At 35.3% G+C, this 16,088-nt stretch overlaps 1 protein-coding gene across 9 annotated transcripts in view; it reads right to left on the bottom strand.

Annotated features, from left to right (window-relative positions):
• Nucleotides 1–16,088, bottom strand: part of NBEA (neurobeachin) — an 829,579-nt gene that overhangs the window by 38,105 nt on the left and 775,386 nt on the right. For all 9 annotated transcript variants that reach the window (XM_056794740.1, XM_056794741.1, XM_056794743.1 and 6 more), the window contains one exon: nt 14,396–14,563. In XM_056794740.1, the coding sequence (XP_056650718.1) occupies nt 14,396–14,563 (168 nt within the window). The remainder of the gene's footprint in view (nt 1–14,395; nt 14,564–16,088) is intronic.

The following is a 16,088-nucleotide window of genomic DNA, read 5'->3' as shown; positions in this document are numbered from 1 at the left end:
TCCTTCATGGAAGTTTAAAATCTTTTCCCTTGGGCACAGGGAAAATATATTTCTTAAAAGTATATTTCTCTTTGTCTTAAAATTTTATTTTGCTGTATGTATAACAATAGACATTTTCTTGTTTGAATATACTTATTGGGACTGCATTGAGGAGTGAGAAAGAAATGGTCCTCCAAAAGGAGATATGTATATAGAGAAGGACCCAGATGGATTGGTGGTAAAAATCCACCTAAGGACCTTCCCAGAGCCATTGAAGTGCAAAACCCCTTGAGACTATATTGAAAAACATAAGAGTTAAGTTTATTTTGCAACTTAAGGTTAGGGAACGGATAGTAAAGATTGAAAATGTTCCTAATTCTACAAAGCTATATCTCCAACCAACTTCTATGCAAGACTTTCTCATGAGAGAGCTCTGCTAATCTTTCAAAATCTTCCTATCAGCTCCCTGTTCTTATCTAAACCCCCCAAAACTGACTAACTACCTAGATTAAGTATCCCAGATTGTTAAACAGCCAACCTTAAATTGTCTCTAAAAAGCTATTGAGAATAGACTCACAGGTGGACTGAGTCCTTCCCCAAGCTTGGGGTTGGCTTCCATAGTAAAAACCTCAAAGTCCCAGATATTAAAATCTTTGGATTACCTGAGCCAAACTGACACAACACTGCAGGGAAAACCAGATCACCTCCTAGATATCTACCAAGGCACAGGAACCTCCAAGTTTTTCCACAAACTGGTCAGGTCACAGTAGCTGATAGAGCTGCTGTTCTCCCTTCCGGCTCAGGGACAGGAAAACCAATGAAGTGATAATTAACTCCCCAAACTCTCCTCTGCAGTGCCTTCTCATTCAAGAATCTTTTTCCAGGGTTCCCAGGCTAAATTTTCCTCTCTCCCTTTTAGAGACAATTTTGCATTTTCTCTTATCCCTTATCTCTCTATTCCTACAGAAGGAAATGATTGAGGTTAAAGCATTCCAGGAAAGGAGAGGGAGAAATTTAGACATGAGGTGTTATGCCATAATGCTATGTGTGCTCTGGGGGCTTCAAGCTTTTAAAAAAAAAGGAAAAGAAAAACAATTATAGATTGTTTTGTTACAACTTTACAAAGCAGAGAAAAAATATTTATACTGGGAAACAACTTAGAAAATGAATCATTAGAGTAGGGATGGATGGTTAGATGCTCAATATACAACCTGATCAATGCTCATATAGATCCCTAAATAATAAAGGAAAATTTCAAAGATAATTTTGCAGAATTTCTTTTCCTCTTTGAGAAATTTTAAAATGAGTAATATTTTCATCTTTAAAATGTGGAGGAAGCTATACATAATCTCTAGCATCTGTTTCAGACTGAAATTTGATGAGTATGAATATTTTAAAAAATAATTTTTATTAGTAATAGAGTTAACACAGTAAGAGCTCTGGACTTGGAAGTCAGATAACCCTGAGTTCTGACAGCTACAATTACTTAAGAGCTCTGTTAGGGCAGCTAGTTGGTGCAATGAGTGGAGAGAGTGAGGGATGGAAATCAAGACTCATCTTTTTAAGTTCAAATCTGGCCTCATATACTTATTAGTTGTGTGACCTTGGGCAAGTCTTCTCACCCTGTTTCTTTCAGTTTCCTCTTTCATAAAATGAGCCGGAGAAGGAAATGGCAAACCATTCTAGTATTTTTGTGAAGAAAACCCAAGTGGAGTTACAAACATGACTAAAATGACTAAATAATAACAACAAAGGACTCTGTGGGTCAGATGAGCCCTTCCACCTATCTGACCTTAATTCCCTCATATGTATAATAAGAATAGAGGTAGTTTTTGCCTTACTGGATTTTTGTGAAGCTAAAATGAAATAATTAATGCAAAGCTCTTTATAACTGCAGCTCTGATTATCACTAGCTCTCCCCTTCTCTTTCTTGGATCTTCGTTTCTCTTCTTTTCCCATTCAGTAAAGCCTCTAACCCTCCTGACATACACATACTTTCCTTCTGACCAAAAAAGCAGAGTTACAAAACAATATTAGAATATTAATTTTTCCAGATTTTCTCTACTTCTTCTACTCGTCTGGCCATTTTTATTCGTATTTGCCACATGTCTTTGTCAGTACTGTTTTCTCTGCTTGTCCCTCTGCTCCCTTTCAATTTCACCAGTATCCTCTTTTCAAGGTCCAGCTTAAGACTTACCTCCTCCAAACTAAGCTGTTCTAGAATAATCACAGCAAACAATAATTTTACCTTTTAAAATTTCTTCACCATTTTTATTTCATACTCTACCACCTAACATTTGATCACCAACATAGGGACACTGAGTTTCATCTAACATGTATTATCTTTTTTCATTTTATATGTATTTATATATAATATTCTTCCTGGGAGAAGTGACATGTGCATATGCCTAGTATAATTAGAATTAGACTAGAGGAATTAGAAAAATCTGAAGAGGAAGCATGGTGGAGTGAATAGAAGCCTGGCCCTGATGTTAGGAAGTGTTGGGTTCTAAGTCCTGCCTTGGGCAGACACACATACTGCCTGGGTGACTGGCCATGTCACTTAAGCATCTGGGTGCTTTAGATAACTCTCTAAGAAGATAAATCATGGAGAAGGTACCAAGGAGGCTGCTCATTTGTGAATTCCCCATATCAATGAAATCTCAGCTTCAGTTCTTTTTTTCCCACGTAAACAAAACAAAATATAACACCTCCAATTGACCTTATGCTTAGATCTTGGTACTGAAAAAAAAATGGCGGAAAAATAATTGGGCCTACAAATTTTGATTCTAGAGTATAATTTAAAAAGTAGCTATGGGGGGAGGGGCAGCTGGGTGGCTCAGTGGATTGAGAGCCTGGCCTAGAGATGGGAGGTCCTGGGTTCAAATGTGGCCTCAGACACTTCCCAGCTGTGGGACCCTGGGCAAGCCACTTAACCCCCATTGTCTAGCCCTTACCACTCTTCTGCTTTGGAACCAATACACAGTATTGACTCCAAGATGGAAGGAAAGGGTTTAAAAAAAAAGTAGCTATGTAAGTATGAGTGACCAATATGTTATTTATTTCTTCCCTTTGTTCTAGTGAAGCACTATTAACATATCTCTTCATGCATGGAGGACAGGAAGCTGTCTTGTGCCAAACTTCCAAATGACTCTTTAACCTTTCTTTTGAACTGAACCCAGAGATACTTTTCTTCTATAATGTCTTTACAACTTGATTCTTGTTCCCTTCTTTCCTTCAAAATGTTACTTTTTTTGGAAAAGATATCAAGCTATGCAAAAGAAGGCAGAATGAAATCCATAGCCCAATATAAGTGTTCTGATCACCAAGTGGCTAGATGAATTCCTTTTTCCTATACTTGAGCCATATGAGTATCTGAATTTGGTTTTGACATGTGTAGGAAGGAGCCTGGCACAGAGAGGGACTTTTGGAATGTTGAAAGCAGGGACAGGAGTGATAGCTGGAAGGAGCAAGGTGGCTTCTGGGAAATTAAACAAAGGACGGGGCCTTTTGCTCACTGGACTCAAGAGGAGATGGGAGTGGAAGACCTGAGCTCAGGACCCCAAAACTTGAGATATCTGAGATTTGCCTCACTTTCCCCTGACACTGAAAAAAGATTCCTGACATCACTGAATCAATGACCAAAGGAGCACAGATACCAGCATCTGCTGCTGAGGGGTGATCAACCCTGAAGCCTCATGGGGGTCATCCCGAAGACCTGTCCTAACCTGTGCTTTCCCAAGAAAGGCACTAGTGACCTATTTTAGTGTAGTCTGGTAGGTAGATTATAGATAAAGGAAGAAAAGACAACAGAAGCCACAGCCATTTTGCTTGGCTTAGCAGAGAGGACACCAACTGCTTGGATAGTCCTTAGGGTTTCCTAAATCCCTCATTCCTATTCCTCCCTTGTTTCCTTGATCAATAAATCACCCCTTTCTGAAGTAAATCACAGTCAGATAAGGTCGTCTCTATAGAGGCTATATAAAAAGAATAAAGGGAAACGAAGAGGGAATTGGGGAAGGCTGTCTACACAAGCTTTGGTCAAGCAAAATACAGAGCTGTCTGCCATTCAGCCAATCCTTGACAGGAGTGTGTTCAGAGGAGGTTTCTGGGGACCCAGGCATTAGCAAAGCCCTGGGAAAAGTCTATTCCTCAACCCATAGAAGCCTCTTGTCTGGGTAACCGTCTCTGTCCATCCCTGCTCAACATCATCACAGGGATACGCCTCTTGTATGATTTAGTGTGAGAGAGGGAGAGCTAAACAGACTTTTAATCTTTCTTATCCCTTATTCCCTTCTCCTCCCCCCTCAACTGTTATAATCATAACACATGCTACCCACCTCTTAGCAGAGAGATGAAAGTATCTCAGTAAAGGATGGGATGTAATTTTTTTTGGACAAAGACAATGAGGAAATGTTTTGTTTGAGTATAAATATTTATAATAGGGTTTTGTTTTTCTTCTTCCTTAAAGGGGAGAGTGGTAGGGAGAGGTGGATTTTTGTTGATAAAATACATTTTTAAAAAATGTGGCTGAGAAAAATCAGCACATATAGTTTAAAAAGTGAAAGACTACATCTTTCAAAGCAGTATAGTATATTGTGTTGAAAAAGTATAAAAATAATTGATCATTTCAATAAAAAACTAATAAACAAAAATCATATAGGCTTTCTGTTGGCGGGCAAGGAAAATATTTCACTTTTCACCCAAGTTTTTGAGTAACATGTTGATAAATAAAACTCTGTAAGACATAACACAGAAAACATGAGTGTCTTTATTATACTGCTTGACAGCAGAAAATACTGGTTTTTTTTCTTTCTTATATGAATTGAAATTGATAATTCAGTTCTCTAGAAAATGCTTCAACCTTTTCAGGTCAAAAAAAAATAAATGAAAAAAATCCCATGCAGTTTACACTGTAGTTTGCCATACCTTTAAGATAATACTCAGTAGAAAGAAAAACAGAGCAGGAAAAGGTTGCTAGATTTTTAAAAGTTTGAAATAATAACAGGAAAATGATACTTCATGGTAGAATATATTTTAAGTGATAACACTTTGGCTACTGGTTTATTGTTAATAATAAGGCAAGATCATATATGACATTATTTTTTAATGGAAGAAAAAAGCAAAGTAAAACAGGAAAATAATATCCATATTTTATGATTTTTTCTCTGTAAATATTCAGGTATATATAAAATTTAAAATATGAGCTTATATTCTACTGTATTCAGAGAACCTGTAGAAATAGCAAAACAGCAGAAGGAAAGTCTATTCTCTCTTTTTCTTTATAATGAACCACAGGAAGGTTAGGTCTACATACATATTAGTAAAGAGAAATTGAACATCCAGGCCAAATGCAGTTAATTAAAAAAAATAAATTATTTGCTTTGCCTCAGTTTTGTACCATTGTGACAGGAATTTTTCTTGGATTGCATCTTTACAATTTTGTCTTGGTTCTTTACTACTGCATCACTATAGGTCTTAATAAAATTAAGAGATTTTTCTCCCTTTTATGCCAAAATAGTTTTTATTCTTTCATTATAACGACATGGGGGCAGTGAGGTGGCTTAGAGGATTGCAAGTGAGGCCTAGAAACGGGAGGTCCTGAGTTCAAATCTGATCTCAGATACTTCCTAACAGTGCAAGACTGGGCAAGTCATTTAACCCCATTTCCTAGCCCTTACTGCTCTTCTGACTGTGAACCAATACACAGTATCAATTCCAAGACAGAAGGCAAGAATTAAAAAAAGTGTAGTGACATGTTACAATTGGCTCATTGGGCAGAAGGATTCTTTTCCTTTGCAGGTGGCAGCACTATGTATGTCTTTCCATCTTTAAGATGGAAATTCATTCATGGAAATAAAATTAATTTTTTTAAATAGCATTTAAGAAGAGGTACCAGAAAGCTGAAGTGTATCTTTATGCTGGTGACTATACTATGTGATATATGGTAATTGGAGTTGCTGTTGAACCCAAAGAAAATGACTGGGGTGTAATAGGGAACTGTCCTAGAGAGATGTGAGGTGATACAACCCACCTAGAAACTCTCCAGGGCCAGTAAAGCACAAACCCATTGACTTATAAAACACAAAGTTTATTTTAGAAAGGGAATAAGGGAAACTGGTAACACTCTTAAAAACTAAACTCTACCCAATTTCTAAGTCCCCTGTGAAAGGAGTCTTCTGTTTCTTCTCTGGGCCCTGCTCTATCTAAAAAACAAAAACCCCACACACTATCTGACTTTCTAACCTTATCTGCCTACTAGTGATTAAAAAAGGAAAGGGAAAAATCTGAGCTTGGTTGCACTAAGTAACTCAAAGTCCAGATGAAAAATCTTTGGATTACCTTAGCTCCAGAGGATTTCTGGCAGATGGACCACTGGCAGATGATCTTTGTATTCAGGGAAAATGACTCTCTCCAAGTAAACTCTCTACTAAGAAGTCAAAATTTCGCCACAAACATTTGACTATCTAGGGGAAATCTCTCAGAGCAAACCCTCCTTCAGCTTAGTGGAAATTCAGGCAGAATCTCCAACCTACTTCCAGCTTGGTGGAAATCCAAGAAGTAAGTCAGTTATTATCAGTTCAAACTCCCACAATTCCTTTCTCTTTCCCAGAATCCTCTTCCAGGGCTTATATCAAAATTCCCTTCTTTTAACTAATCCTTGAAACAGTCTATCCTTAATTTATATTCCTACAGGGAGTAGATGTTGAAGGAGGAGGACAGACTGATTTGCTATTCTATGTGACGACTATTGATAAGTTGCTTTCTCTGTCTGGATTGAATGAATTGTTTAGTACATTTTTATTTGTGTCTGACTCTGTGATCTCATGTGGGATTTTCTTGGAAAAGATGCTAGAGCGGTTTGCCGTTTCCTTTTCCAGTTTATTTTGCAGATGAGGAAACTGAAGCAAACGGGGTAGAGTGACTTGACCAGGGTCACATAGCTAGTAAGTGCCAGATTTAAACTTACAATGATGAGTCTTCCTGATGGTAGGCCCAGCACTAGAGAACTTTTAGATTATCTGGATAAGAAAGGATCTGAATGAGACAGTGAGAGAAAGGGTAATGTCTCTTTCTCATTCATGTCTTCAAGAAAAGAACTGAAAGATCCAGTGTGGGGTGACTCACACTAAGACTTCAAAGCAGAAGCCCAGAACTCCCTTGTGCTTGGGGAGCTCATTAGAACAGTTCCCCTCATTCATTTTTGGGAATTTTTAAAAAGTATCAGGGATGTATATAGAGCTGCTTTAGGTGCTGGGAGAGACATGATGTTTAGGTAATGCACCATCCCTCCCCTCATGTAGCTTACTGTCATAAATGTACATGTAAAAGGCATTCTTCCCTGACAAATTCTTGCTGGTGTACTGATTCAAGTTCAGGTGAGCCCTATCCTTATTGCCTTGGGGCCTGTAGAGCTGAGCCTGTTACAGTTATGAATTATGTATGTAACATAGGAGAAAAGGTAACCTTTTTTCCTTGTATACAAATTGAAAAGAAAGTAGTTAATATGGAGGATCTATATTCACTAAAAGGTAAAAATTCCCCATAAAAATAGTTGAATTTAACTTATATAAACATATGTGCTACGGTTGGCAGGTGGCATAATTATTCCAAAATAAAATTATGTACTTATTTTTAATTGAATTTCCATTTTGAGGAAATAATTAGGCTTGGTTATAGGCAGTAGGACATGCTTTAAAATGTTCTTCTCTATTCCTGACATAAATGGAAAGCCATAATTTAGATATACTATACAGACTTCAAATGGCTTTAAGTAGGCACATTATCAATATGTTTAAAACCTTTAAAAAACAAGCTTTGAACATCTCTTACTGAAATAGCTAGGTACTTAGATTGAGTAATATCAACTTCAACAAATTGAGGGAACACAATGTGTTTTGAATAATTGTTAATTTATGCTGAGGTAACAACTGTGTAATATAACTGAAATCTATGTTAATAGAAGAAAAGGAAATCCCTTCCAGCTATTTCTGTTACAATCAGCAGGCTGTAATTTTCACCCCTCTTCCCTTGAGTAAAATATGACTTTAAATGCATGTTAAAGTGTTTGCTGTTAATTTCTGAAAATCAATAATTAGCACTTCTCAACACTACACAATAAAAATAACATGAGGATGAAGAAAAGCACCATCATATAAATGACATACATTATTCTTGGAATATCTGCATTATTTATGCTTTTCTACTGAAAGGCAAACAACCAAACCAATGAGTCTGAATTAGCTAAAGAACTGTTATAATTACTAGGGAAACAGATAACTAAATCAACTATAGACTTATTCACTAATTAAAATGAATTTGATGCCATTAGTTGCTTGATACTAATTCTATTCTCAAATTGAAGGATGATATCTTGTCTCTACAAGCTTTATTGCAACTAACAAGAAATATACTGGGTTATAAGATCTCCAAAGTCTTTTCTAGTCCAACTTTGAGAATCTTAATCTTTCTAAAAAAAAATGATTCATAGGAGATTCAAGAGACTCTCAATTTGATCCTGGAATTTAATCATGGTGATTTTTTTCATTTCTGTTATGATTTTTGCTTTTGAATTTGTTAAAGGAGTTTTATTTCAGGCAAATTTCCAGTTATTATAGAAAAAGCTCAACACTTTTGGAAATCTTTATTAATTATTTTGTCACTGGTTATAATCTCTGCATGGAACTACTTTCCTGGAGAAATATATCTCCTAACCCATATATGGAGGCAATTAGACCCCATTGAATTTGTACATAGGCAGTACTTTGGGTATGATTTACTCAAGCAGATCTAGAAGGGTGGTTTTGAAAGCCCTTGTCAGATCAAAGAAATCAGAAATGGGGGGGAAAACCCACCACCACTAAGCAAGGAAAAAAAAGTAAGAAACTAGAGTAAGTTATTCATAACAAGAAACAATGCTTGTAGAGGCTAGCATCAGAAGTCACTATGAAATCTCTTATCAGAATGGTAAAATATTAATTTTTTCCTCATAAATTTTATGGGTTCAACTACCAGGAAAGGCCAGAATTCCAGATCCTGTCTTAAAGACATATCTGTCTTGTTGGTTCTTGACAGCCATATCATGTCAGTTCTCTGTAGTAGCAAGGAATATTTCAGTAAGAAAATAAAGCAAAAATTGATGTGATCTATTCTGTGTCCTGTGGGCATATTTTCACTATAACAGATCCAAAGGGATGCTTTGTTATTCTTGTCAGATCAAAGAAAGAGATAAAAGTAGAAAATATAATCTAGAAAAGTAAAACCCAGTAAAGTCAAATAAAAAGACCACATTTTAATGATTTTATATAACTTCAATATAATAAATATTGGATACTGAATTTGAAAAACAGTCCTAAATCAGAAATGTTTCATCAACCATATACTTTAGTGGATGTTAGCAAAACTATACTGTAGGATTAGTTAGGCATAACAATTCATTGTCAAACTAGTCATTTTAATAATTTTCCATTTTGGCCATGTGGGCTGTAGGTTTGTTTAAATGTTTTGATAAAATGAACTGTTCAGAACAAAACCAGGTATAGTGAGTTGTGAAAAAATATGCATGTGTGCAATAGAAATGGCTTTCTTAAGCTGATTTTATATAGGGCTATAAAAGGTCTTGAGAAAAACATTTTTTAAGTTGATCAAATTAATGCTTTAGCTATATGATATCAAACAAGCAGTGTGGTTATATTTAATGGACTTACTTCTTTAAGCTGTTTTTGATTGGTTGCTTTAAGACAATGATTTATTTTTAGTTATTTAAAGACTGTTTTAGATATCCTCTTAGAAACAAACATATTATCTTGACCATGAGATAATATGAAACCCGCTACAATTATTTCGATGATCATCAATGTAATCAATCACTTAATAATTTTAAGATAAAATTCTTCCACAATTAAAATTAAAATACAGTAAAAACTAATTCATCTAGTATCTTAAATAATTCTTGAAATGTCCATAAGAATTTTATGTTATATACTCTGCTGCTCACCCAAGCAATACTAAAAATGATGAAGCAATAAAAAACCAAACTATCTTATAGTTATGAAACAATTATTAAATTATGTTCATTACAGTATAATTATGTATGGTCTCCCCAGAAATTGACAATCTCTCAAAGGAGGATCAACCTGGTTGCCTTTAGCAAAGTTCATCATATTAGCTATAGAATGCTCACTTTTAAAACCATATCCTCTCTCAAAGATTACCTACAAATGGCAGAGGAGACATAAGCTCCAAGGAGGGAGTCCCCATGCTGATGCTATGCCATTTCCTTAAAGTATTAAAGGCCAAACACATAAGATTTATCTATTCTAATTTTATTTTGAAGAAAAGTATAATAGGAAACAAGATACTGGCCTAACAGTAATGAAGCCTTGTTTTTGGTTCCAGCCTTATCACTAATTAAGTGTACAGGCAAGTGTACACCTAAATTCTACTTAAACTAGTTGAGCTCATCCATGAAAAAAGTGTCTAGATTATGATGTAAATCAAAAGCAAAGACAATTCAAAATATCATCAAATACCCACTATATTTGGTGTTTACATATTGAGGAGAGAGATACTGGCTTTGTACCACAACTGTTCTGTCATGTTTCTCCACAGGAGAAGATTGTCATGATAAAGTTCATTATCAATTACTGCTTTACAAGTACAAGATGAGTTAAGCTGTCATAATTTTCTCAGCCAGAGATCCTATCCTGTCAAAGTGTCAATTTTTAATCTGACATAGGAAAGAAAATTATCTGTTATTCTGACCTCTAATTTCTTGACATTTTAATGCCATAATTGCTGTGGTTAGTGCTGTTACCATGATTTCACCTGTCACATAAGAATGAATCAATAACCTTAGGCTGCTCTTCCAGTTTTAGCATTTATTTCAAAGCTCAAAGTTTCGGGTATGTTTTAACAAAAGAGGCCAATTACAAAGGTACATATACATACGTTAGAAATATAGAGTCTACCAAACCATTTAAGACCTGAGCCCTAAACTATTAAGTTAACTACATTTCAAAATCACAAAACTGCAAGATGTACTGAAAATAAGGCATTTTTCTGCTAAAATATTATAGTGATTATGGCAACTTCAAAAAGGAAATATAAGATTAAATCTGAAAGTATACTACAAGCTATGAAAATATGAGGAAAAATTAATATCTTCTTTTATGAGGAAGTTAGTAAACTTACATAAGTATCTTAAAAGTTCCAATCTTATTTTGGCCAACCACATTTTTGAGTTACACATTCTGGGAGATCAATTAACTCTTCTACCTGCTGGTATAGCAATGCTTATTTCAAGAAACAGGAGCCTCTTGAAAAAGTTAATGTGCTTTCCAGAGTTCCTATTTACTCCTGGGAATAATTCATATACTAGGAGGATCTAATTGGACCCCAAATTAAAAACACACTTTGTTCTACTGCATTTGGTCTTGATATGGTACCTATGAAAGGAGTCTCTCCAAGTGATTTTTGGGAGGGAAACACATGTTATTTGTTATTTCAATTTTATAGTAAGAATAGTTAAGGTAGAGAGAAATTAAGTGATTTGTCCAAGCTCACAAAGAAAGCAAGCAGAAACAGGATCATATCATATCTCTCCCCTTGAACAATGCAACTTTTCCCTTCACATGCCATTAGTCTTTAAAGTCTTAAAAGCAGAATTATTTTGTGGAAATAAGGTGCTTGAGAGGCACATTAACCATTTTAAATCCGGCAAGGTCATTTACTAAGTTATTGATTCAAAGATATTTTATTTTCCCCAATTACATGTAATAATAATTTTCACGTTTTCCAAAATTGTGAGATTCAAACTGTCCCTCCCTCCCTTCCTTCTTTCTACTCAGAGATGGTAAGCAATTTTATCTGGGCCATATATGTAGGTAATATTCATTTTTAGCAATTTGATTGACATCATAATTTAGGGTCAAAGTGGACTTTTCTGTGAGGATATAGTTTTGGGAAAAGAACCACATAGGCATATTCTAGTAAGCCTTCTGATATCTGATATTCTTGAACTAAGATAAAGGGAATTCCCTTAATACCACTGCAGGTGATTTAGGTGGTTACACTTAATACCTCCCTGGGTTTCCCAGGACTCCTATAATCCCATTCTAAATAATCTAGACTTTATGTTTGCATATGGGAGGAAAAGGGTGCAAGTAAGAAGCATCTCAGAATAAGGCTATATGGAGCATGGGGTACTATGTTTACCAAAGTCAAAACATAAAGCCAGTAATCCTGTTAAGCCCTCTGAACGATTACCAAACAATAGGAGAAAGTTTTGGCTGCTTATATAATAAACAAATAGTCTGGCTGGAAACTTCCACTCATGACAACAGTCTAAATAACTTTATGAATTTTTTTATAAGGCATCACATAGTTCAGGTTAAAGATATAGACTTAGAGTTATTTTACACTTAAGGAAACTAAATGCTATGTAACTTGCCAAAGATTAGTGGTAAGTGGGGATATTAGGGCATTACTGTCCACCTCTGTACAAACCTGTTTTATTCTTTGCCACAATAATGATCTGCAAGCATGTAGATATCAATGATATTAAATAGAATTAGGGTAGCATAGGGAATAGAGAATTGGCCTCAGAGGCATAGAGATCTGGGTTCAAGTTTGTTCGACATGTTTAGCACTGTGACACCAGAAAAATCTCTTAACCTCTCAGTAGTTCAGTAATCTCAGAGACTGCAAGTTTCAGAACACTTTCTGATCTTCATTGGTAGAAGGAGTTTGCTCATTGGTAGCTCCCTGCATCTCTGAAATCACAGTCAAGAGATGAAGATACCAGAAATGTGCTAATCAAATATTGTATTACTCTACCATTCAGAGAAAGTTTGATGCTTTCTATATTATCTGCAACTCTTATTTTTCTTTGGTAGTTAGGGAGGGTTTTTTGTTATTTGGAAGTCTGTAAAAATTTCTAGATCTTAAACAAAAATATTCTTTTTTTTTTTTTTATCTTTCCCGTCTGTCTTAAAATCAATAGTTAAGTATAGGTTCCAATGCAGGAGAGCAGTAAGGGTTAGGCAATTGGGGTTGAGTGATTTGTCCAGGGTCATACAGCTAGGAAGAATCTGAGGCCAGATTTAAAATATTGTTATTTTAAATCAAAGAATATTTTGATCTCAGTGTTAGAATATAAAGATAAAATCTTTGTTCCTTTTAGTTTGTTGGAAACTGGTTAAATGTTATACATATAGCCATAAGTAGAATGAAAATTCAAGTTTATAACAAGCACAACTTCCATTATTCAGTGAATAACTTATAAGCTTAGGTTCCTGTCTCTGAAAATCTGGTTACAGAGCTGTGTACAGTTAGGACTCTAAGTTAGGTATTTTGGTAAGCGATGCAATTTCCTAATTTTGAGTTGTACAGAACTTACCTTCCCATTTGTGCTTCAGGAAATAATTTTAGTCTTTATGAATGCAATTTTGTATAATATTGCTTCTAATTACATACTTAGGATGTATTCTCTGAATATTTAGCTTGAAGGTCTAATATAAGGTTCTTCCTACTTTTCTCAGCGAGTTGAAGTAAATTGATTTTTAAAAAGAAAAAATATAAGGATAACCTATATAGATGCAAATGTTACTTTAGTAGTGATTCTTTCCAAAATTTACAACTTTTCCAACCTCGAGATAAAAAAAAATCCATAGTCTCATAGTATATAAATGATGATTTGTTTTGTATACAGCAGATGGAAGCTTTCTCAGGAAATGAGCCCAGCTTCACTAAAGCATCATCTACTTAGCTGCTGTGGCATCATCATGCTTTTCACTCATTTAAAAATCCTTTTTTGCCGTGTTGTAATGATTTCAATAATATTTTATATTAATTATTTCCCTAAAATACACACACATTTTATATTTATATACATAAACACATGCATATATATGATTCCACTTTATAAACTATAAATATTTCATAATGAGAATGCACTGAAAAATAGAACTTTTGATTTTAATGAAATATTTTTCTGCATCAGCTATCTAGAATGTTACAATTGTACTTTTTTATCTTAAAACTGCACTGCCATATTTTCATATGAAATATTTATATTCAAATGTTCATATACTTTTTATGAATGAATAGCATAGACATAATATATGCTTAATTCATCTTCCAGAATAAACTAGAAAGTAAAAGAAAGTGAATACAGTATATTGAAATGTATCATCTGATGTGTGTCAGAAATTCTGGGAGAACAACAACATGTTGACCTCATTGCTTGTTTCTGACATCTAACATATTCATTTTTTCACATTTGTCAGGAGTCTGAAATTCAGTGTTTTGTATAAAGCCATGCCGTCGGGAAATTTCCTCTAAAGAAGAGGGTAAGTCAAATTCATGTTTTAGCAATGACAGAAAAATTTAGAATAATATGGGATTTAACACCTACCTCCCTGAGCACAGGATCAGTGATACTATCCAGGTTTACAGAGCCTTCATATGTTAGGTAGTGAAAAACATTCAGGGCACGGACTGCTTCTGGTCCTCGCTGTTTGTAGCCAAATATAAGGTCAATCCATTGATGGAGTTGGCAGGAGACAAACTCACTTTCTAGGGCCTGAAATGAAGAAACAAAGAAATGAGAAACTTCCAGATAATTTTTTTCTTATGTGGTTCTTAGGAACATTCTAAGTATAAATCACTAGAACATGTTCCTTGTAGTTAATGTTTCTGATCAGAACTTTTGGAAACTGGAAAAAGAAAACAAATAATAGTAATCATCCATCTTGGAAAAATTTTTCTTACTTTTGAAAATAGTCATTTATTTATATGATTCAAGTAAAATGTTATTCTGAGAAAACATTTTACTTTTTTGGTGTTTTCCAGTATAATAAGATATTTTTAAAAGAAAGATGCTTATGAGCATCTTTTTTTAAGGATAAAGATAACTTAAAATATCAATTTTAATACTATTTTATAACACATAATTGCTTATTTTTCAATATTATTAACCGATTAAGTCAAAGTTATATTTATTATTTTTTTCAAATTTATATTTAAAAACTTCAGGCAGTCCCAGAGAATACAAATCTTGAATGTTGCTTAGATTCCAAATTATCAAAGTGATGTTTCAGTTAACAGTTTGTTAGATACATGAGAGGGAGAGTGGAGAAATGGAAGGAGGAATGGCTTTGAAATCAGAGTGAACCTTGGTTCTACTTTTTGCTGGGTGACCCTAGACAAGATAGTATTTATTCTCTGTACCAACTCTGAGATCTCTTTTAGTTCTAAATGTGATACAATGCTACAAGGGGATAAGATATAATGCAATTGCTGAATAACAAATTTTGGGAAAAGAACATTGGGAGCTAGTAGTGACAGTGGCCACACAGGGCTAATTGTGCTGCAACAATAATGAAGACAAGAATTTATGTTTACATAGCACTTTATCATTTACAAAGTGCTTTCCTCACAATAACCAGGTGAACTGGGTAATGCTAGTGCTAAAAATCTTCATTTTATTACTGAGGAAATGAAGCCTGTGGAACCTTGAGGCTCCAAGATGCTGCATGATTAGCCAGACTCTGCTTGAGTATGTTTGGTGATGAAGAACTCTCTCCCCAGGATCCAGGCTCACAGAAGCACATACTTTCAGAAGGGCCCCTGGAGCTCACTGAGCCAATTCACAGTGGCTGAGGCTCGGAAGATAAGATGCCCTGCCTGAGGTCACAGAGGCAGTGGACATGGGAGCCAGTGTCTGTCTGACACCTGGTCCTGACTCCAGATCTGATGCTCTTCACACTGTTGCTACACCTTTGAAGGGACAAAGTTCATTTTTAAACCGGTTATTCTGAACCTAAAACTTGTCATCAAGTGTGCTTTTCCTGGCTTATCCTTGGCTATACCCATCCTGCTGTTTTGGGGACTGTTTATTCTTCCCAATTTGGTATTTCTTTGGGCTTGGTGACTGTTGCTCCTGGGATCCTGATAATGGGTTTGGTTGTCCTCAGCTTCCTGCTGCCGCCCAGAAGGGCCAGCAAGCTCACTGCTCCCTTGGCTCAGAACACCCAGAAGTGGTCAAGTTTCAAGTGAGGATGCTGAGAATGCAGGAGGAGTATGATATGGCAGCATCCTGGACTAGA

The sequence above is a fragment of the Monodelphis domestica genome, chromosome 4 (assembly GCF_027887165.1).
Source record: "Monodelphis domestica isolate mMonDom1 chromosome 4, mMonDom1.pri, whole genome shotgun sequence".
Classification (NCBI taxonomy): domain Eukaryota; kingdom Metazoa; phylum Chordata; class Mammalia; order Didelphimorphia; family Didelphidae; genus Monodelphis; species Monodelphis domestica.
This window is presented reverse-complemented; position numbering and strand designations above follow the sequence as displayed.